This window comes from Rhynchophorus ferrugineus, unplaced genomic scaffold (genome assembly GCF_030347505.1).
Source record: "Rhynchophorus ferrugineus isolate W39M unplaced genomic scaffold, kcgeb_rfMv2 rfM9, whole genome shotgun sequence".
Classification (NCBI taxonomy): Eukaryota; Metazoa; Arthropoda; class Insecta; order Coleoptera; family Curculionidae; genus Rhynchophorus; species Rhynchophorus ferrugineus.
Window position 1 is genome coordinate 644785 of NW_027472588.1, and position 24355 is coordinate 669139.

General features: G+C 34.0%; 5 protein-coding genes across 11 annotated transcripts in view; 2 read left to right on the plus strand and 3 right to left on the minus strand.

The window, feature by feature from the left end:
• Window positions 1-10454, minus strand: part of LOC143202420 (centrosomin) — a 31074-nt gene extending 20620 nt beyond the window's left edge. Inside the window, exon 1 of one of the 2 annotated variants that reach the window (XM_076413955.1) lies at window positions 10299-10454. In XM_076413955.1, the coding sequence (XP_076270070.1) occupies window positions 10299-10354 (56 nt within the window). In that variant the 5' untranslated portion in view covers window positions 10355-10454. Of the gene's footprint in view, window positions 1-9480; window positions 10075-10298 lie in introns of those variants that run through there. The other variant, XM_076413954.1, reaches the window with a different exon arrangement.
• A 662-nt stretch (window positions 10455-11116) lies between these two features.
• On the plus strand, window positions 11117-12382 carry LOC143202449 (protein D3). Its single transcript, XM_076413991.1, has 2 exons — window positions 11117-11607; window positions 11663-12382. The coding sequence occupies exons 1-2, from the start codon at window positions 11393-11395 to the stop codon at window positions 11949-11951; spliced, it is 504 nt and encodes a 167-aa protein (XP_076270106.1). The 5' UTR covers window positions 11117-11392; the 3' UTR covers window positions 11952-12382.
• Window positions 12383-14589: 2207 nt separating this feature from the next.
• On the plus strand, window positions 14590-17647 carry LOC143202444 (endoribonuclease LACTB2). Of its 5 annotated transcripts, none has more exons than XM_076413984.1 (5): window positions 14590-14687; window positions 16415-16569; window positions 16632-16801; window positions 16858-17165; window positions 17226-17647. In XM_076413984.1, the coding sequence occupies exons 2-5, from the start codon at window positions 16448-16450 to the stop codon at window positions 17487-17489; spliced, it is 864 nt and encodes a 287-aa protein (XP_076270099.1). In that variant the 5' UTR covers window positions 14590-14687; window positions 16415-16447; the 3' UTR covers window positions 17490-17647. The 5 variants fall into 5 exon arrangements, with proteins under 5 accessions (XP_076270099.1, XP_076270098.1, XP_076270097.1 ...); XM_076413983.1 differs by lacking the exon at window positions 14590-14687 and adding an exon at window positions 15551-15687; XM_076413982.1 differs by lacking the exon at window positions 14590-14687 and adding an exon at window positions 16245-16330.
• Window positions 14796-15869, minus strand: LOC143202447 (protein D3). 2 transcript variants are annotated; one of them, XM_076413988.1, is made up of 2 exons: window positions 15709-15869; window positions 14796-15420 (listed from the first exon to the last, which is right to left on the minus strand). In XM_076413988.1, the coding sequence occupies exons 1-2, from the start codon at window positions 15784-15786 to the stop codon at window positions 14872-14874; spliced, it is 627 nt and encodes a 208-aa protein (XP_076270103.1). In that variant the 5' UTR covers window positions 15787-15869; the 3' UTR covers window positions 14796-14871. The 2 variants fall into 2 exon arrangements, with proteins under 2 accessions (XP_076270103.1, XP_076270104.1); XM_076413989.1 differs by lacking the exon at window positions 15709-15869 and adding an exon at window positions 15474-15617.
• A 1245-nt stretch (window positions 17648-18892) lies between the features above and the next one.
• mRNA-cap (RNA guanylyltransferase and 5'-phosphatase mRNA capping enzyme) lies at window positions 18893-24317 on the minus strand. Its single transcript, XM_076415219.1, has 7 exons — window positions 23934-24317; window positions 23567-23871; window positions 23359-23517; window positions 22941-23301; window positions 22575-22886; window positions 19596-19887; window positions 18893-19176 (listed from the first exon to the last, which is right to left on the minus strand). Exons 1-7 carry the CDS (start codon window positions 24123-24125, stop codon window positions 19070-19072), a joined length of 1728 nt encoding a protein of 575 aa, XP_076271334.1. The 5' UTR covers window positions 24126-24317; the 3' UTR covers window positions 18893-19069.
• Window positions 24318-24355: the final 38 nt, after the last annotated feature.

The window sequence follows — 24355 nt, forward strand, 5'->3', positions numbered from 1 at the left end:
GCCTTCTCAACCAGCAAGAACGAGAGGGAGGAGGAGCTTCAGCGATAAAACACGTTGCATCGACAATTAGAATCGCAATGGCATGTACACTCTACTATTTCCACTTCTCTGCCTCTACCGGGCACAGGTGTGGTACATCTCGGAGAGAGAACTTACATTACTCCAAGTGTTCCAATCCAAAAAAGTCCACGCGTTACTCAATGCCCCATGGTTTATGAGAAACGCGAATAACCACCTAGAATCAGGCAACGTGCTCAGTATAAGGTTCCATGGTGCCAACACGAAAACAACCTGATCAAATCCTTACCCATCCATAAACCCCAGTAGCCAAATAAATAACGAATACATGTCAACCCCGAGACGTTTATCTGGGAGATTATTGGAGGGTACTTTCGATGATTCAGTAACCGACCATCGTTTGGTTTAGACGTGGCACCATCGACTGTCCAAGCCTCGTCATCACGTAAACCCAACGGCGCTTCCTTTTCTCATTTTTTTCATATTTTTATATTACATCAATAATAAATTCACCGAGCCATATAATTTATCCTAAAGTATAAGTCATTTCCAGCCAATTTATAATTATTTAACCATCACGTACAGACTTAACACCCTTAATATAAGTACAAATTTTTTTGTATAAATACCTTTTAAAATGAAACAATGATCAGAATATATACCCCAATACTTTTATATATAGTAAACTTTATGATATTTAACAAGCCAGTTAGCATCCAAAAATTCATTCCAGACTTTATAAACTTGGCACATTCTCTCTATGTAACACGTCAAAATCACCAGCACACGCATCAAACATTAACCACAAAAACCGACACATTTCGTCATTATCCAAAATCAACTCACTCTGGTCCTAAATTTCGACGACAATTATAAAATGATATTATAAATAGTTTGGTTGTGCCGCAACCTTATCCATTATTTTAATATTTTAAACGGAATCGATATTCCTTTATCTATATCCAAAACCAACGATTTTACAGCTCGTTTAATATTAATAAACAAACGACTTAATTTTGATAACGACATAAAAATGTCTGCTAAACATTACAAGGACTTGATTATTTGGAAGGCGAAAGTAAAATGTATCGTCAGGATTTTTGTTACCGCAAATTGGTTGCAATGCACTATCGTAGCGTTAACATCGGCTGATTATACTGGGTATTAATCATCATTTTTATTGCCTCAACAGAAATCAACCGATAAATATCGGTACCAATTATTTCAATGAATTTAAGCTTATCAGTCCGGCTTTACTGCATCGAATTTAACGACCAAAAATTCGAAGGTGCCAAATCTGGTCCATATGCAGGAAATTACGAGCGTTGTTGTGCTAGGGGAAGCCTTTGTTGGACTTCCGATAAATGAAGCAGTGTCATCATAAGCTTCCTCAAGTGCTGGATTTCTACCACAGATAATGGCCTGGAGTAGTCTGTAATGGAAATATTGGTGGAACAAAGGTTTTCCTTAACATCGGATGTGTTTCAAACGATAACATATAGTCCTTCCAATAAAACAGCCAATGCACGTCATCAGTACCGTCGAACGTAAACCAAATTCACTTAATATAAACGTAAAATCCCTTTTAAACTCTGACCATTTATCTTTCTCACTTTACTAATTAGCATTACTCTAATTAAGGAAAGACAGAAAAAAGTTTGATGCGTCCGAACTGTTTAAGTCTTTCACTAAATATGCATTATTGTGTACTATAACGTTAAAATAAATTACATTTTATAACCCTATGTTTGTCAGAGTAAAAGAGTAAAATAAACGAAAACTTAAATTTGGTGCGGCAACGTTGCATTATAAATTTTGACGACGTGCATTGATATTATTCCATTCCATAGAAAAATTCCATTCCTTTTTACAGATCCACAGAACATTCAAATATAAAAGTAAATCGACTTTGATTAAAATGAAATTATAAATTGTAGGTTAATAGTAGTATTCAGTAATTATCGTTGGGAAATATAAGCATCAAAAAATTAAAGACGCAAACGAAGATAAATGTTATACCTTGGATCGGATTGTGTCAAACTCTGGTATAATTGTACTGTATTTTTATGAGACCTAATTAAGAAAGTTAATTTTAACGGATAAATCAACTTTCCTGCGTGTTGTTTGTAACAATTCCGAATACTTTTTATACCGTAAATGTAACATAAATATCAATTGATATGACCCCCATCAACAACGTGACATTACGCAGGCTGAATACTGTAACACTGCAGGCACCTGATGTTATAACCATATATGTGCTGGTGCAAGTATAATTCGCCCATTCGACGACAAAACATTTCGTAAACGTTTTAATCATTTTATTAATACACACTCCCACTGCGAAAACGTTAATTATTCCTGCTAAATAACCGTTGCAAATAATACAAAACGACTTTGTGGACATATACCACGAGAAATGTGCTTTAAATATTAGGAAAATAAAGAATAAGTCTTGAAACAAAACAATAACAAACTATAAACAGTACTGAATTTTTTCTCAATCCAAGTTACCTGGGAAGCAAATCAATTACTACCCAATCCTTAATATAATATCCTCAATATATAATAAAAAAAATCCAAAACGATTTCATATTAACAAGCAATAAAAAAGTAATTGTTCTGTCTTTAATCGAAATTGGTCGTTAACATACGGATGATCGTTGAAATGGTGCCCACTCAGAATAAATAAATAGACCGCTAAGAATCACAGTATGAAATGGGCATGATTACAGTAACGAACTACGGAAAAAAAGCCTTGGTACTATTTTTGTTTATGTCAGATCTCGGTGACCTAGTTTTAAAAGAATAATGGGAATTTTATGGCATTGATAATATAAGGGAATCTTCCAGGCACACTAGCCATGGAATATGGTAGAACTTTGAAGAAAAAGTAGTACAAAATACTATCAGTATAACACCTGGCAAGATAAAAAATCAAAATTGTGTTATCAATAAAAAACTTATTAAAATATTTTACCATAATCTTAAAATTCTGATGCAAATTTATTTGAAAAGACTAGCTAGTTGTTAATTTTGCTTAGTTGATAGTAACTATAATATAAGAAGATTTACGGTTGATTATGGATGTTTGATTTTCTTAAACTTTTAGCAGCTCTATAGAACGAAAAAGTGTATCTTATATTGTATAAAATTATCTTGTAATATATGACAAATAAAATTCACAGATTATAATTGCGAAGTCTATTTCAATAATAACCTGCAAACTTGTAAGAGCGCATGCAAATACAATAATTACAAGAATAAAATCTACAAATGAACTAGAGATTGGAAAATACAGCTTAATAGCTCCGAATCTGTACACGTTTATAAATTAATTTGTAAATTAAGATTGTACCAGGCATATCTACATACACGGCATTATCGATCAAGACATTTGATTCAAGTCCTATAAGGAAGTATATAAAAATGTTAGAGAATTATTGAGCTGATTATATTTCTCTTGAATGGAAGCTGTACTGACGAGCAAGTCGAGAGAACCAATAAAAAATTACCAGAAAACGGTGTTTTATGATATAGTGCCTCATCCAATATCCACAAAATAACATAACACGCCATAAAAACGACAAACCTCAGACGAACCCTTCTCCCATTCAAGCTACCGACAAACTAAAACGTCAAGACTAGTGTTGGGAAATATCGACTGAAATCGACTATCGACTGTTTAGTAATTGACTACTTTTTACTGTCGACTGTTTCTGTCGCTATTTTCGATCCGACTGATTTTGTTACTATTTACTATCGACTGTTTCAGTCGTGTACTTTTAATTACTATTTTTGGCTCTACTAGTTTCATTCGACTAATTTGTAACGTTCTGGCTCTGTTGTTTTAGCCGCGACCTTGACAAAAATGTACCCAATTTATGCTTACATAGATTTATATGTAATATATACAGTTCTATGATTTTTTTGATAGTTTGCTTGTAAATAACAATATATTGTATATTAATATATTAGCATTTTGGTATATTTTTCAAGATTGTTAATGTAATAGGGTGAAAAGATTAAAATTGTGAATGAAAAATAGTAAAATACTCTTGACTGTTTTTATGACAACAATAGGTAATATTTCGATTAATAATAAATAAAGCATTTACTTTATATAAAAAAGCTCTAGTAGTTATAGTTTTTATTTAGTATTTATGGTTATTGTACATCTTTAGTTTTTAGGTTTTGTTTAAGTTCTATTGTATTGTCTATATTTATTTTAGTATATTATTTAAAAATAGCAAATTAACATATTAAAATACGATAAAACTTTGTGGGGTATTATTCTATTCCATAGAAAATTCCATTCCTTTTTTCAGATCCACATAACATTCAAATATAAAAGTAATTCTACTTCGTTCAAAATTAAATTATTAATTGCATATTAATAGTATTCAGTACTTTTTCTTTTTTAAAGTTAGTACGTGAAGGAATACGTACATCTCCGTCTCGCTTATACTACCGTTGGAAAAAGTAATCACATATAAAATTACATGCTCCAAGCAATTATCTCCGTCCTTTCCTCTCTCACAATTTATACAGGAAAGGGTTCGTACATCTTTGTCTGACATCAGGAATTGAAAAAAAAACAGTCAACCATGCATTTTTTCGAGTGTTGACTGTTTTCAGTCGATAGTTCCCAACGCTAGTCGAGACCGTCGCGGACGCCCTCTCCGATTTCCTCTCTACCTGTGTACGAGGCGGCCAGACGGGGACACCGAGACCAAACAGGAAGAAGACCGCGGGCCAAAATTAGCCGGCGCTTCTTTTGCTCTCGTCCTGCCGGGTTAGCTGACAATTTTACGCGCCTAATTGAAGACGCCGAACTTTCGAAGCCAACGCGATCCTCCTCCGGAGACATCGGACTTGGACTGGACGATCTCGGACGGGTCGTCGTCGCGGCGATCCCGTGAATATCGGGTTTTTAAATAGGCCGGCTGACCTAGAAAAAGGCTTTCCGGAGGAGAGCAGGGAACGGTGACATTTTTGTAACTAACATAGGAGAGACGAAACGGAAAAAAAGAACGATATCTGAAAACTGCGTGTGGCTGACGATCCAAAACCAAATTCGTGATAATGAATACATAATAGTTGAGTATAAAATACTTTTACAAAAAAAATTGAACCGACGTCAAAAAATAAATAAGGAACTCATCAAAAAGTAAAAAATAATCAAACTTAAGACTTTTAACACAAAAAAAGTATATAAGTTTGATTATTTTCTGAAAAAATCTAGTTGATGTTAAAATATGAAGTATTCTAGAAGCTGAATGACAATACCAACAAAATTACTGGGATGTGCTAGTTTTAATTGAACTAATGACAGATAATGTATAAAGTGAATTGTTATTGAGACATAGTAAAACACATTTTTTTGGCAAAATTTGTCTTTGTTTAATTCCACATAATTTCCCTCAAGGGTGATACACCGACTATAGCGACCTTCCAACTTTTCGATACCATTTCTGTAGTACGATTTGTCCTTTGCTTCAAAATAGGCCTCAGTTTCGGCGATCGCCTCTTCATTCGACGAAAATTTCGGAAAATCAGGAAATAGTCGTTGGAGACCAGATCTGGAGAATACGGTCGATGATGAAGCAATTCGAAGCCCAATTCATGGATTATTGCCGTTTTCACTGACGTGTGACACGGTGTATTGTCTTGGTGTGAAGCACGCATTCTTTTTCTTCAAAGGCGGCTGGACACATTTCCAATTAATGAAAGTTTTTCAACTGATAACTTCCACTATTATCTATAACACTAATCACATTAAGGTGGATTAAAACATCAAAGAGTATAAACAAACAGAACATCTCCTTGATGTCTGTCACGTTTTGTTTATTTAACTGTAGTCTGTTAGGCCCGATTTTCGGTGACTGTCAAATAAAAATTAACCCCAATGAAAGTTCGATCGGGATACCCGCGCTTGGGATTTTCTTGTAGGCGTTTACCTGCAGCTCCACCAATATTCGCTTTCAATTGTTCTTCGATGCCTTTAAGGACCAAGGCCAGGTCAGATGTTTACGGGCCTAGACAATAAAAAGTCCTCCTAGCTCAGCAAAAAGCTTTTTCCTATAAAAATTAACTGAATAATTTCCACGTAGTTCTGACCTGTGGTCGTCAAATTACCGGTTATTTCTTGCGATCCTTGCAAAATTTATAATTGGTTATTTAGATATTGTATTTATTCCAATATAAGTAAGTTATATAAGTAACCAAATTTTAAAATTATCACAGTATAAAATAAACCATCAAACTACACATATTAAAAGACAAATATAGTCTATTCAAAGTTTTTTTAGTAATGCGTCGTGCATATTTGTGACGTCGAAACATTACAATGTTGCCGCATCGACTCTAAGTTTTAATTCAGTTTAACTTTGACATGCAACAAAATTCGAATCTAAATAAAATAATTAAACAAAAATGATACCAAATAAAATTAATTTTAACACTATACTATATCTAAAAGCCACAGTTACTTTGAAAATGCCGAAAACAATAGATATTCAGGGTCACAAATTCATTGCGGCTTTAATAGGTTATTTCGAAAAGGAACGAGATAACGGAATCCCCCTTTTGCCGGTAAATTCCATTAGTGGGGTAATATTGATGATATTAAACAATATTAGTCCCTACAATTTTATTTTAAATGTTTTTTAGCGGGTTGCTGCCGTGCAAAATATTGCTGAAGGTACTGTGAATAACATCGCTTACAAAATGAAAAATAATACGTTACGGGTGACGAATCTTGACCATCTTGATATTGGCTCTATTCGAGACCAAATATAAGAAATATATAAGAACAGTAAGTACACAAACTATTTTATCGATATAAACATAATTTAATAAAAATATTTTTGAGAAAATTGTCTCTCTGGAAAGTATACATAAAAGAATTAGAGACATGTAGCTTTTTAAGGCATGTAAGACATCCTTTCATACACTCTTACAGGGTATGGGGTTTAAATGGTGTAAAGATAACCCTCGGAGAGGTTTAATGGAACTTCCAGATATTACCTTAAAAATAATTCAATTAAAGGCATAAAATAACATAAGAAACTTGAATATTTCAAAATGGTTCATTGTAACACTCTTGGCAAGACAGTAACAAAAAAGGTGTAAAGACAATAAAAATTGATGGAAAAAGGTAAAAGTTACAATAGTATTCAATTGGGTTTTGTTGGTCATTATATTTATTAATAGTTAATTGCTGATATATTGCTGGTTGAGAAGGATATTCCATCAAAAACTGTTTGGATATGTGGAAGAAACCATTGTAAAGCATAACACCTTCGGTTTGGATGAACTCGATAAGACATACAAAGGATGTAATTGATAAATGGTGGAATCGTGAACATGTTTTAGACAGATTAGAAATTAACAGTTTAGTGATTGAATTGGACAGTGAGTCGTAAAGTGAAATTGACTGAAGGAAACTTTCAGGATATGTGATAATGCTGTGCAATGCTGGAAATTCCTGAGACAGAGTGATGAGAGTGGAAACAACTAAAGGTATGCACATAATTAATTGAATATAACTGTAGAAAATGGTATTGTAGGGCGTGAAAGATTTGTGTGCACAGATATGATTGTAATTGTTCAAAATTAAACATGAGCATTAGGTTAGAAGGTATGAGGAGAGAATGAATACTAACTGTTTTGTAGATATGATAAATTCATTAGGCAGAATTCAGTAATTAATTGTATCAAGAATGGTATACACAGGTAATAGCAGAAGAAATAAAAATACAGTGATACCAAGATGGCTTGCCAAGTAAACACATCATCGAAGGAAACAAGAACTAAACGTAAAAAATAAATATGCTCTGGAATGAAAATAAAATACGCTTCTCAGATATACAATTGTTAATTAAGTGGATTAGGCCAGGGGTTAACACTACATAAAAAAACGCGCTTAGAAACTGTATCTCATGGATGGCGTGGAAAAGAGTTCAATGCAAACAAAACGACTCTAACCTACAAACTATTAACCTGTGTTCTTAATTGTAGTTTCAAATCCTTCGATAATATATGTATTAGATGTACTATAATGTCAAAATAAATTATATTTGATAACATTTTTGTTCAATTATTTTATTTAGATTGGAATTTTCTTGTATGTCAAAGCCAAACTGAACTAAAACTCAGAGTTGCTGCGGCAACATTGTAATGTTTCGACGTCACAAATATCCCCGATCCATTACTGAAAAAATTTTGAATAGACTAGATATAGAAAAAAAAACAAAAATTTACTAACTGGTTGTATAGATTTTTAAATTAAATGGTAGATTCATTTATCGCATTTTGACAAACTGACATTAATGATGACTCAAATATTACGTTGTAATACCGCCAACCGTCAACAGTCGTTTATTCATTTACATTGATATTTCTGCAGTCTGTCGACAAAGAGTCTCTTATCACCGAACCCAAAATAAACATCAACTGCTACCGATAAAGCGTCCTTAAGTTCGTTCAACTAGTCTTTAGTGTCTGAGTGGTTTTTTTTATTAACTATATTCAATGTAAACAAATATTTTGGTATATTTCTACCAGCATGTCAATTTTATGAAAATTACCAAGTAAATCCGGTAAATGGTTTAACAGAAGCCTCCAGTAATCTTAACCTGTAGCCGCAGCAATTTAAAAACAATATTGAAATTCTGGAAAATTCACCAACTAAAAGAACGCCTTGGATTTATAGTAATTTGTGATGGGTTAACTATAAGAAAACGTTTAAAAGTTTAAGAACTTCATTAACAAACGACTAGGATATCAATTAAACCAATAAAACACAATGTATCAACTGCAAATTAAATCCGTTGACAAATAGATTGTTTTATATTTAAAAACTAGAAATGTGGGTAACTTTTTCTCATACCTAAGCCAATTATTGACAAAAAAAACCATTATACATCAAGTCGTCGGTAAAAACAAGTGAAAACCCATAACAACGCTTAAGTATAAATCGCAAAAAATCAGGTCGCCCGTACCGTAAGACAAATGAGGGCTTGTTTGATCAAAACCCAAGTCTACATAATCGCTCGTCAAACATACGGCAATAAAGACGGTTCTAAACAATTAAGAGATAATCTAACCCGGTGAAGTCATCTTTGTTTAAGTATGACATCCATCCCGCCCATCACCATCTGCACGAGTAATAAAGCGCAGCTTCGATCCGAAATTTTTAAAGCGAGTTTACGAAAAAATAAAAACCACCAGATAACACATTCGATAAAAACCAGTAGGCTGTGGAAAATATATGTTACAACCGAAGACTGTTGCTACATGGGTGTGTAAAGCGCGCAAAAATTTAAAATTAATCTAAATACACCCCGTATATACACCAAGAAACATCGAATCCCATTCCATCATACTCTTCATACATAAACGTTAACAAAAACTCCTGTTTTCGCTGCAAAAAACTCAACGGAACAATTCCGCACTTACCAAAACGGACTGGAAGGGCTCCGAGCCAGATCGCTGGCCGATTGCGACTCCCTGAGCGGCGATCGAAAAAAGCTTTCGGAAAAATTGAAGAACGACATCGCGGCGATTCTCAATCAGTCCCCGTTGAGCTAGTAGCGCTTTAATCCGATCCGTATCAACGTCATCCCGCGAACACTGTAAAAAATCGCTTTCTCATGACTCTCATACCGTCCACAACCGAAATAATACTGTACCCCGTAAGACAAATCGGGTTAACGAACGATTAACAATTGTTTTGATGACAAAAACGCACTGTTGAGCGATGATAACGCCACTCTCACGAACACACACCAAAGCAACCGTACTCACAACACTGACACAATCTCGGTGGAACTGAGCGACGAATCAGGGACGCGAAAAACCAGACTCTATATTGTTTGGACCACGTGGGCTACGACTGTCCTTCTCTATCCGCGTCTACGTTGGATTGTTCCGAATCCAGAGAACCGGTACGAGGGCGTGTCGGTGATAGGATCGTAGTGTTATTGATCGTTATCGTAATCTAGGGGATGATCGTCCCATTCATCCGTACGAAACAGTAGTAACTGACGTCTTAGCGGCAAAAAAATTGGAAATATCCGTCAGTGCATATTCGAATTCAAATAGTTTCTTAACGTTCACCCCACAACGTTGCCAGGTTTCGCATAGTTAAACTTGTTAAGTAAAATAAATAATACAGATAAGACAAACATTTAACCGAATTAAACGTACCGGTCAAAAATAACCGAAAAGAACGGTACACATCCTACCCGTACGATTATATGCAAAAGTATACTTACTCGTCAGCAGCTGAAATCGTAAAATCAATGGAATTAGTTGCGGTGTCGTTATCCATCACGAATAATAATAAACAATCACTAAAACACTATATAAAACGACGAAAATATCATAAAAATCTACTCACATCTAAAATAACGGACGAAACAAAACTTCAAATTCAGATTTATTTTGATTGGTGGTTGCCAAGGACCAGCTGACATTTCTGCGCGGCGTTGTCATGTCGGGTTAATTCCGTACAATTCCGTAATATTACATTTATTGTTTTCTTGGTAAGGAGTATTTTTAAAATAGGGATCATTAACTCATTGTCGTTCGATGTTCAGAATTAATGTTTATTAACGAATAATATTAGTACAGATTACTGTAGGATAAATCTCCATGGTTATCAGAAGCCACCGCGAGATGTCGGAAGGTGAAATTTTTAAAGGGATTAAAGAATTGGATATAAAAGCTTTTTTTTAATAATACTATTGTAATTCGGTCAAATTTACTTTATGAGTTTGAATTGATTTAAAACAAACCAAGCATATTATAAAGAAAATCATTGGTGAATATTTTGTGATTGATGAAAAAGATGTAGGAACAATATTATATTATAAATTAATAATATAAGTATAATAATAATAATAATATTATAAGTAAATTAATTACGAAACGTTTTAATTATTGATGTTATTATCAAAAATAATCTTTGAATATGTTTAATGTTTATTTAAAAATCTAGATAACGGTTTAGGATACTCTATTAAATATAATATAAACAAATCGGTTGATGACATTTGCCTGTATAAGTAGTTGCATAATGCATGGGTCAGAAAATAGTTATGATTAGTGGTAGATCAAATGTACTGTAAAAAATTCGGTTTCCGAACGCAAATATTATTGTTTTGGCCGATTTCCTATTAAATATGCTAAATACTGTGTGTATTATTGAACAACAGTTAACGGAAACAATGTCAGTACATACATCGATGACTAAACGTTTGTCAAGTTGGCGTCGAACACGTCTAGTTTTAACGATAAGATAATATTTCATGTAGGGATTTCGATTTCTCCTTGAAGATCTGACCGCAAAACCGTAAAACACACAACCATGGAAGGTGTTGTTCCTGACGCTATAGATCATGTTCCATCGTCGAAAATTACGGTGGTTTATTCAGGCGGCAAGGAGGTGGAATTCGGCAAGGAGCTCACACCGACTGAGGTAAAAGAACAACCGACGGTGTCGTGGGAAGCGAATCCCGAGAAGCTCTACACCCTGATGATGGTCGACCCAGACGCGCCCAGCAGGTCTAATCCTATCTACAGGTAATTCTCCCAGTTCTTATAACTACTCATTGAATGACTAGCATGCATATTGCAGAGAAATCAATCATTGGCTGGTGGTGAACATAAAAGGAAGTGACATATCCACCGGCCAGACCATCACCGAGTACCGAGGCTCCAGAGCACCAAAAAATAGCGGTCTCCACAGATACATTTTCCTAGTACATGAACAACCGGGTCCCATCACTGTAGACAATCCGGACCTAGCGTCGGAGAGAAGAAACTTCTCCGCCAGAGAATTTGCGAAAAAATACCAATTAAGCCTACCGTCTGCCGGTAATTATTTTCAAGCGCAATGGGATGAATCAGTACCTCTTATTCGATAATGAGTATTTAACAGCGCCTGAATTACAAGCAACCAGTAAAACACCAGTAAACATTATCGTAACCTACATTCTAAATTGAACGCTTATTACTAACACAAAAGTGTTTTTATAAACTCCGGTGATATTTCGGTTAAGTTAAATTTAAAGGATTCAAAATTAACAATGGATGGTCTATCATATTATAACGATAATTAACAGTGACCATAGAGTAAGTGACTGTGACAACTAACCGAAATTATTTGACGTATAAATTCCATGAGGGTTTTGTTAGAATGAATTGTATTTTTTCGTTTTTTATATAAAATATTGAGGTGTAGGGAGTATTAATACGATGTATACAATTATAAAAGCTATTTTTTTAATTATAGTACTTTGATATAAAACAAAAGGAATAAATATTAAGTTTAGAATCAAATGTCTTTTTTACAATGTTTGGTTGTTTCATTTCTTTAATTATTTCGTTATATGTTCGTCCCGTCTTCCTATAATGAATTATATTTACTTCAACTGGTTTTAAGGAAAGTAGATGATCCATCCCACAAGGTTATTAGACCATAGAGTACATTTTTGAAAATGAAATGTTGATTGATGAACTTCTTGAAGATGGTTCTCACCATAAATCATATTTACATAGCATGTGTTGTGCCTGTGTTGTTATTTTAGTTATAGTTATTTTTTTAAATAATTATTTGAATGCTGGTTGACTTGATTATTTTGTCATCTTACCATTGTTAATTAAATATCATATTATGACATCTAATCATTTGAAAACTGGTAACTTGAAAGATTACTGTTAAATGTAAAGAAAAAAAGATTTTAGTTATTTCCAAATAAAAATTATTCGATAGCGAAGATGAATTAATACTTTCTGATTCATTCGGTCTAATGATATTAGTTATTTGATATGTTACCATCAGCTAAATGACAAAATCATTCCAAACTAAATTTTAAAATCACTCGAAAAAACAAAAACCTATAGAAATAATGATATAAACACAGTTTGTTTATCTTTTTTGTTATTGTTTTTTTTTAAATTAGCCTCTGAATGTCAGGCTACTTGATTATTTTGTCCACTGCATATATGTGTATATATAACCGTCGAGCGAATAAGATATTTGCGCAGATCAAGGTTGCAGAAAAAAAAAAACAAAATAAACCTTTTCTGAAGCCTAGAGCATGGCCAACTTGATATTAAATGAAGCTCGATAAGATCTCGTCGTTTTTATTGTTCTAACGTAAATGGAATTAAATAATATCAAGGATTTGTTATATTGAATGAGTTTTAGGTAAATTATTGTTGTTTTTGTCAAAATCGTATTGAAATTCTAACTATTTCTGGCCACTCGACGTGTTTACGACAATCTTCTCTCTTAATTTTTTTGAAAAACAAAGTGCTGATATGGGCGAATATTATAACAAAGTACCGGTATTATCCGCTTCGAACAAAAACATCTCGGGTATGGTTTAATCGCATTTTTCGTAACCCTTGGCTGGACCCGGGACCTTTACAAACCGGATCGCTAACACCAAACAAGAAGTAAAACAGTAGTCAGCACGAATCATTGACCAGATAATAGATTGTCGTTATATAAGCAATCAAAATGCGTAGTACTGAAACCTCTTATTGTTTCTAGTTAGATTAGACCACTAGATGTTCGCAATTGGGAAAATAAATGAGATAATTTTGCCAATAGTATGGTTATCCCGTGATATTTTTTCAGATTCCTATCGAACAAGAAGAAATGTACACAAACCTTGACTGGACGACATTTAATCGTGTATTGTCTCATTGTCAGATATCTGTAAAATATATCCAAATATTAGGTGGTGGTGTCTTTTTTATAAAATTTATATAATGTTATATAATAATAAAGTAAAAATTAAAAACACTTTTATTATTATAATCCTATAATATTAATAATAGAATAATAATTAGAATGAAACAGCTAATGTGAAAATTCTTATTATATTATCTACATAAAAATCAAAGTAAAATATCTAAACTTTGACAGTTGTCGGTGGAATTATAATTATGGATTTTGCAATTTAGTTTGACATGTGAAAGTGAAAAATAGTGATATTTTATGGAAACAATAACAAAACTATACAAAATTTTATATATTATAAAGAATAATATAGATGTTTCAAATACTAAACGTCAGCCAGTGTCAAAATCAAATTTAGGGTTATATAAATTGAAAATGAGTATTTTTCTGAGCGTGATTATTCGAATGTCTTTTTGTCACTTGGATAAATAGTTAAATTTAACGAATTTTTACAATGGTTGTCAAAAATACTAGGTTACATAATTTACTCATTCTTTCTTTAAAATGTATAGTATTTATCATTGTTGTGGTGAATTATATGGGTAGTATTGACAAATACAGATGCTATTATTTGAAGGATGACGTCTGTTGCACTGTTTTCTTTTCGTTATTGATGTTGAGTGACATTTAAAAAAAAGACATTAAAAATGTGTTTTTATTAATTATGATAATGTTAAAAAACACAGATAGTAAGAACAGTTCTATATTTACTGATCAGGCTTTCGATACGGTCATCATACCGTACTAAAATAACATAAACAATTTTTGACGTGAGCTGTCACGTTAGATCTAAATTTGAGGTTGTGTGCACTCAAATTTCGCTAAATGAATATTTTTCTGTTACAAAAAAATACAAGGAAATATTGATCATATCCAAACACATACATATATTAAGTAACTAAGTTATTAAGTAAGTATTATTGTTTGTTTTTTTTACAATAGCTCTCTAAGTTAGGTTATGTTATTTGCAGTGCCTTCTTTTCGTTAGTGATGTTGAGTGAAATTAATAAAAAAGACATATTAAAAAAGTGTTTTTATTAATTATGATAATGTTCAAAAATAAAAATGATAGAAAGAGATGTATAATTTATTGGTTAGGCTTTCGCAGGTTGAATACCTAGTTGTTTATGAAGCTCGGGAACCGAGTCGTCGTATTGGGCTTGATAGAAGTTTCCGGCTGTCAGTTCCAGGTGGTACTTCTCAGCGAACTTCCTGGCGGAAAACGACGGTCTGGTGCCTACTTCGTGGTTGCTGACGAACTTCTCTTCGAAAGCGATCTTCTCGGGCTGCTCGTACACCAAGAAAATGTACCGGTGAAGGCCGGATCCCTTCGGTGGTCCCGAACCCACGTAAGCGGTCAGTACCTCTCCCTTGGAGACGTCGGAACCGGGAACGTTCACCACCAGCCAATGTCGGAACTCGCGTCTGATTGGATTCGACCTGCTGGGCGCGTCTGGATCCGTCATTATGACGGTATAGTACCGTCCATCCTGGCTGGGGTACTTCAAAAGGGGCTCCTCGCGGACACTGGTTGGCGTCAGCTCGTTTCCCAAACTCACCTCACTGGCACCATACTTCACTTCCACCCGGTTGTTTGGCGGATGATCCAGTACGTCCGGTACTATGTCGTTTTCGGTGAACGCCTGAAAATAAAACGTTAGAACTATCGAAAGTTCGATATAAACAAGTCGCCGACCAGTAGAGACATTTTTTTTTATCAGCTACGACCTTATACTATTCGGTGACCCCAGTTGGACTGGAGCCTAATTAAAATTACGATTCGTTATTAAGAAGAACGATAAGGGAATCGATAAAGCGAAGATACGAACATTCGGCGGGGTATATAAGCGAAAACGCGCCGGCATTTGAGCGTAGTTAACGTTCAAATACCGTACACCACAGTTGTTAAGGTAATATGGCGTTTCAAGTACCTTTCCTACTCCATGATCATGTCCTGCATGCCCCGATATCATGCCAACCAACATTAACGATACCCATATTAACATCATACTTGCAACTGAGCCACTAGCACTAGCAACAACAAACAAGCCGTTAATGATTTTAGAAAGTATCTTTACTGTTACATCCCTACCATGTCTTATATTCACCGTTGAGCGTTTTAAGACAATTTTATAAGTTGGCCATGGACGTATTTACAAAATACTTACCTAAATCTTATTACGTTTTTCTTAAATACCATTTGCAGTGCAAAAATTTCACGTTAGAAAAAAATTAATATGGTATTTTCTAAAAAAAAATTATTTATTTCATAATATAAATATAACAAAATAATATTTATAAACATAACAAATAATTCGACATCCATTTGAATGTATTTGTTTTTAATACGTCAAAGACTGACATAATAAAAATCTAGCATATCCATATAAGAATATGTTTGACAACAAATTTATCCCTTAGATTATTTAATACTTTTTGATTTTTTATTTGAATTTCAATCATCCAGGTTGTCCAATAGGGATTTTTTAAAAAACTTATAATCACTGACATATTACATATAAGTGCGGTTATGTTTCATATATTTTTATCATGGTAAATTCTATGATGGTAAACATTGATTGATCGGAAGACAAACGAGTAATTAAAATGATCGTAACAGTGTTCCTACTGTTTCAGTTCGCGAACATTACCAGAAGACTCTACTCAAAAATGGCTGCAGTGATTCCAGCAGTGACAAGAATATCTCCAAGGATTATCAGAGTTTTGGGATGTAATCCGGGTGCTATGACTTTACAGGGAACTAATACTTACATCGTTGGAACGGGAAAAAGGTATTTTTCTACACTTTACACGCTTTATTTCGGGTGGTTTATGGATAATTCGATTGTTTTAGGAGGATTTTAATTGACACCGGCGATAATGATGTTCCTCAATATATCAACCATTTACGCAATGTCTTACAATACGACAACATTGATTTGGCTCATATTTTCTTAACTCACTGGCACCCCGATCACATTGGCGGTCTGGAAGATGTCTTAGATCAGTTACCAGAACAAACTAGTGAGTGGTTTTTTAATACATTGTTTTTATGGTAAATAAACCTCAATTTCTTACAGAAAATTGTGAAATTTGGAAGTTCCCTTTGAACAAAGATGAGAAACTGATTGGGGAGTTTGAACAGTTTAAGGACGGTCAGGAAATTTCTGTTGAGGGAGCCACAATTAGGGTTATTCATACTCCGGGCCATACAAAGGATCATGTTTCTCTCCATTTGTTGGAGGAGGATGCTGTGTTTAGTGGTGACTGTATTTTGGGAGAGGGAACTGCAGTTTTTGAGGACCTCTATGATTACATGGAGTCCCTGAGGACCCTTTTAAGGATTCAGCCGGAGATTATATATCCAGGCCATGGAAATGTTATATATGCAAGTTTTTTCCCTATATCCTTATATGAGTGTTTTAATAATGTGTTTTTTCATTATTAGGACCCAATTGAAAGAATTCAATTTTATTTGAACCACCGTCAAGAGAGGGAAACGCAGATAATGGAAATATTGAGATGCAACGAAAGGGCCTCGTTTACTGAAGGGGAATTGGTCGATTTAATCTATCAAAATTTACCCAAAAACCTGGCCAAAGCCGCCGCCATGAACGTGAATCATCACTTGCAGAAGCTCCTCAAAGAAGAGAAAGTAAAAAAGCTAGATTCGATGTGGCAACATAATCAGACCATCAAATCAATATGTTAAATACTTTGGTACGGACCTTTGGGTGTTAGGTTAAGTCTTTATTGTGATATTTATTTAGGAAAAATAGGTATTGTTCTAAGAATATATCAGAGACTGTTTATTTACTGATATTATAACAATATAAAAGTATTTTAAAAATAAAGCGTTGTTAAATAAAAGCAATTGATCTTTTTTTGTTCTCATCACTATAGGTATGGCTAAATTTAAATATTAGCCTATTCTGATTTTAAAAATAGAAATTTTTATACTGTTTTGAAAAATAACATCTCGAAAAAAATAAACTGCATACAGGACTTTGTGACAAATTGATTTTTGTCCTTTGTTCTTAACAGGTCAATAAATGTTATTTGAACTGATATACAAATATATGTGGTAATGCAAAACTAAAATAAAAACAAAGTGCTAATTAACATAAAATAATAAATCTTCAAATTGTTCTTAAAATTTTAATTTTGTTTTAAATATAATTTTGAAATGCGCTGACTGCTTTGTATTTTTTCGATTGTTTTTAACTCATCAAAGAGTGGCATATAATACAATCTATTTTACTATATACGTTTTAATTACAACAAAATAATACAATTTTTGAAATAGAATGCCAACGAATTGAATATTTTTTAAACTTTATTATTTCGCCCTGTATACGATGTTTATATGCATATGATGTCTTCGAAGGGGGTTTTTGAACTTGTGGAATAATATAATTTGCTCAAATAAATTACTATTCTAGTTGACAGCTTGAAGGATTTCATAAGCAACATTGAAATTTTTACGATTTATTACTTTTATTAATACACCGATTTTATAATGATACTCAAAATTTATACGTATCACCACCCCTGAAAATTATTCTTATAAATGCATGGTATGCAATGTTGCCAGTTTGCTCAGATATTTTCTTTCAAAATTTGGAAGTGTATAATTAAGAGATCAGATAAATGTTGCTTGATTTATTAAAAATACAATTCGTATCAGTGAATATGTTCCACTTATATAAATAGAATTCAACAGGTCTCATAATATTGCCCGTTAAAATATAGACCTTTTCAACATTTTTGGTGGTTGTAACGCCACCTTTACATATGGAGTCAAGGTTTAGCGTCTTTCAAATTTGAACTTGATAATACATATTGCAAAATAATTTCATTTAATTAAGACATTTTCTCTTTATATATATATTTTTTTGAAATATTATAAATAAAGGGTTTTTCTAGTAAAAAATTGAAAAATTAGGAGTATAGAAATTTAATTCTTTAAACATTCATTTGCTTAAAGACGTCAAAATTGTGATCTTAGGTAAGTATGAATATGTTTTTATGAAATGGTATTTAAGAAGAATATCTTTGTAGTATATTTATTTTTTTTAATTAAAGGATCTAGGCAGTCCGAAATAAAGCAGATCAAATGCTCCAATTAATTTATTTCTAATAGAAGTATTAAGAACATAAAAAATGTACTGTAAAAATAAAGGAGTTACATTAGCAACATCGGTTCTTCTCCTACGTCGAATAAAACATACAAAATTGATCAGATTTGTATTATTCTTGAGAGCGGAGATATCCAGGTGAGTGGAACCGTTATCATCTTCGGGCCCTTTTGGATGGATGTGGCATCCTATCAGCGTCCGTTTCGGTGTGTTGGAGTAGATACTCTTTGGTGATGGGATTTTTTATACTGTCATATACGGCTGTGGATAGATTGCGTTAATAGTTGAGTTTCTCGGTAAGTAAGAATAGTGTATCTTTTATTAAAAACTAACTATTTCGTATAAATTTTAATTGTAATTCGTCACGGAGTATCTTTTAAAACTTTAACAGAGTTATGCAAAGACCAGGAGAAATGGTAATCGGATGGTACAAAGGTAGACAATTCTTTCAGTTTAGTTTCAGACTTAGTTTTATTCGACGACTTACCGACTAGGGCTATGGATCATCTTTAACATCGAAATTTCGGTAAAGAAAATGAACAAATCGATTCTTTAAGAAATAAAAAACAAGTTATGAAGACTTCCTGGAATCTTGACTGAGTAAAGAAATAGCGCTACGGATCCACTGAATAAACGCGACCTATTAGGATAAATCGAATTCGAATTCATTTTTCACTCACCTTCGGCGGTAGCGTAACTGTTCGGAAAACTCTTGTCTGTTCTCTCCCTCATGAACACCCACTTTCTGTTCTCATATTTGCATTCTACGATCTTACCGTCCAAATCTTTAAGTGCCTTCTTGTAGTCCATGGTGGCGTAGTGGGTGTCCAGTTGACCCACGTACAACTCGCACACTTTCTGGGTTATCAGGCCTGTGCCGCCTTTCGTGACCACCCTCAACCTAAAATCTACCGAGTTCATGTCCAACGGTTTCCATTTGAGTACCATGTCGCAACGTCCTGCCACGTACGGCTGCAATAGGGCAACAATTAGAGTTATATTATGGTAAATTTGAAGTTTACATCTAACTGTAGTGCTTATTCATACAATTGAAGAGCTCGTGATGTTACCAGATCTATTTTTTTTTGATATACCTGTTACTTTTTGTGTCTTAATTTTGTTATAGATCATGGGAAGGGGTCACTTGGATGTTGCTTAATTTAAATGAATTGATAACGTATTAAAATATGCATAAAATTCATTAATTAGTCTAAAAAAATCCTAAATTTTAACCGATTTAGTTGAATTTCCATCAATTTAATTTTAATACACTCTATATAAAATAAATCAGTAGTCTATCCAAACTACCCGTGAACTCGACGTCATCAAAATGTATAATGTATTGCCTATTGCAGTTTGTAAATTCGTTTTAATAGCAGACAATATTTTCCTTCTAATTTTATTCTACAGTCTTTTCAAAATTATTTTGTATATACGTCATATAAATTTGTGACATCAAAAAATTCGCAATGTTGCCGCATCAACTCTGAGTTTTAGTCAGTTTGGCTTTGACATACAACAAAACTCCAATCTAAATATAATAATTGAACTAAAATGTTATCAAATATAATTTATTTTAACATTACAGTACATCTAAAAGCCACAGTTAATTGCTTTCAAGAATTTTGCATACGTCTGATAACCGGACGACTTTGACAGGCTCATTTGTTTACGTGTTCGAACGAATCAGACAGCATTGTGTCTCTTTTTAACTAGAATAAAATGAGAAGGAAAATATTGTCTGATTTTAAAACGAATATACAAATTGGGACAGGTAATATATTAAACATCTTGATGACGTATATACAAAAAAACTTTAGATATAATGCTGTCTGATAGGTTTGGAAAAGTAAACGAGTCAGCCTGCAAAAGTCGTTCGGTTGTCAAATGTTTGCAAAATTCTTCAAGACATCAGTGATAAGAGGTTATAAACCGGCAAACGTTGATTTGGCGTTTTTCTTGCCTTGACAAATTTCAAATCGCTGCTTAATATTTTTGATCACTTCGGTTGAAAATGCCGACGCCAACTAGATAGTCAGATAGAAATAAATTAGGTCTCTAAGTAATAAAAACTTCGGCCAGGAACGAGCTAATGGAGGACCCGTTCTTACCTTAGTAAAATGCGTTAGAGAGATAAGTATTGGTGCTGTTAAATATTAAGCCGCTGGGGTTTTTATTGGAAATATTTTTATTGTATTGTAGCTGTACTGAATACTAGTGTGGGTATAACTATAATATAACTATAATCTCTCAAATTAAAGAAAAACCTTTAAAAGTATAAAAAATGTGAGTATTTTGTTTGACATAAAAATAATTACTAAGAGATAACTGTTAGTATGGAAAGTATCAATAGAAAACTTAGCGATATGCAGCTGTTTTAGGGATGACCTACAGTCATCTCTTATGTATTTGGTGTTTCAAAATGGAACATTACGCCGCCCTTGCCAAGATAACAATAAAAAGAGTTGAAAGAAAACAAAAGCTAATAGTTGAAAAGGTAAAAGTTGTAATGATATTTGTTGGGTATAGGTCTTCTAAATCATTATAACAAAAGGATCCCAACAAAAGGTCGGCAAAGGCTGTAATTAAGGATTGGCATGCAAAACATAAATTACATTTTTATGATATGTTAAGGAATGAAGTATTTTAAATTGTCACTTGGTAAATATAAATGAATTGTTTAAATGTGTTTTATATAATTTAATATTTTAGAAATGGACCTGAAAAATGATATGGAGTAGATATAGATCAGATAGCTGAACACCACGGGCACAGAGTGTAAAAGTCTTCTGCCCTATCACTGCATTTCAATCAAATTGAATTGTTATGGGATGTGGCAAATAATTACTACAGCAAATATGCAGGTCGAGAAAGATATTTCAAGAGCTGTTTGGATATGTGGAAACCAATGCACTGTCTACAAAAACACCCCTCATTTTGGATGAACTTCCTCAGATACAAGTAGAATATGACAGTAAGCGAATAAAACTTTCTGGATGATAATTCCAAGACAAGATGATGAGAGTGGAAACAACTAAAGGTGAGTGTATAATTAAAATAGGATACCTGTAGAAAATAGTTTTGTTAAATGTTAAAAACTTATGTGCATATATATATATATGGGTAATTGTTCAGAATAAATACAAGGATTTGGTGAAAATGTACGAGGAGAGAATGAGTACTAACTGTTTTGCAGATATGGCAAATGCATTAGAGAGTTAAGTCAGTGTTTAAATCTACTTTTATTAAGAAAAATATACACAGGTAGTAGTAGAAAAGACTACTGAGAAATACAATGATATCAGAATGATTTTACAAGAAAACACAGTAAGGAACGAAACAAGAACTAAATATCCAAATACTACTTGGATTATAGTACAATTATTAATTAAGTGGATTAAGGCTCCAAGGGATACCATAAGTCGTTTAGAAAAGAGTTCAATGTACATAGAATAAAATAGCTTTAAGCTACAAGCTATTGCGGCTGTTTAAAAAAGAAAGAATAACGTGAGTTCACTGCTACTTTGGATAGACTGTACATTACATGCTACATTTTCTATATATAAATAAAATCCCATAATTCACAATATCTGGCAACATTACGAGTCGAAATAGAAATCTTTTGAAAATTTAAATCGATATCAACTGCTGGTCGTTACCTCTTTGGACGGTTGGAAGATGAGCCCGTCCGGTTCGTGACTGAGACTCTTGGCGAATTTCTCGCCCAGCAAGTTGCGGGCCTGGTTGATGGGCCAGAACTCCTTCTTCCTCACGCTGAACGGTTCGATGGACTTGTTGATAATGCCCTGTTGCATAGCTATGTAACGCGGCCTGATAATCTCCGTCTCCAGGTAGCCGAGCCTGTCCGGATAGAAGGGCATCTGGCCGACTTTGGAGCCGTTCAACATGATGATGTCGTAGGCCAAATAGCGGGGAATATCCGTCCCGTTAACCTTATCTATAACCATTTCCTATATAGATCAATGTAAGTCCCCGGGACTCCCTAGATTCGTAAAAATGCTCACCCCGTCCAACAACGTGTCCCTCAGATGCACTTGCAGGTTCTTGAGGTGCAAGAACCTGAGATTCTCCACCTTAAAAACTCGATTGTCGCGATCGAACAAGTAAACCTCGTCTTCGCCATCGATCAGCATCATGTACCTGGTGCCGTCTGCTTTCCACGACACTCTATACGGATGCTTAGACAGTAATGTTATATTTTTGGAACTCATGGACACAGGCTGCGAACCAGGGAAGCCCTTCGAACGCCAACCGCACATTTCCTGTATCTTTTTTTGAAGGGCTAACTTCTTCTGTTGTTCGTTAAAAGCATACACACTAGTGACTCCAGGTAAAAAGGGCAGACCCATGTTATCATTGCCATTTCTTTCCCAGCAAAACAACATTGAGTAATGATTCTTGATAAGTTAATATTAGACTTACCCAATTGACGAAGTGGATGCCCCTCTATCATCATTCCCATTGGTGTCATCACTCTCTGTGCACCAATCAGGTAGATCAGGTGCTGGTGGCATCTCCTTCACATCATCATAACGTCTGTACAGCTCCATGATATAATCTGCTTTGTATATACCTACAGGTCTGAGAGGATATATAATAATAATGACAAAAATATTGAATGCTAGTATACCTGGCCATGGCAAACTCCTGCAGAGCAGACTCCACACTAAAATCCATCTCTCTAATTAAATAACTAATGATAAGGAAACCAGTCCTATTGAAACCATGAGTACAATGAACTGCTATGGATTCTAGGGGATGTTGAGATATAAAATTCCGTACTAGCGCGATGAAATCATCCGTTTGTCTTTCAGAAGGAGTCTCTCCATGTCCTCTGCATTTCAATTTAACATATTTACATCCGTACTCTTCGATTTCGCGCTTGTCATAGAATCTGGATGTGTTGGTTAGGTCTATCCATAAACCAAAGTTGATCTGCATCGACAATATCGTTAATAAACACCAAAATAACACTTACGATGATGTCTATCGATTACCTTATTCTTTTTGCAAATGTCGAAAAACATTTTCGGATGAAACCGACAGTATGAAGGTACCTGAGAATCAAAGGCGGCGTTGAGGGGTGTTTTCAGGGCCATGAATTTGCCCATGATCAGCTGCTTTGCTTTCCTGGGGCAGTGAAGCCATCTTTCCGGAACAGGCCCAGGATCTTCTCTCATCTTGCTCATTTTTTTTTCACTTACTGCACACCGTTTGAGCTAACACCATGAACTTAAATATAAATATTGGGGGATCAAACGAGAATCGACTTAAAATCAGGTCACTTCATTGATGAGAGACGTCGAATTTTGCCATCCCGTTTTACTGGATCCAATGATGCAAAGTGGAAAAAAGCAGAGGTCGAAACGTCAGAAACAGCTGGCTGTCAAAGCTCTTCTTTAGGCGTTTGAAACGCATG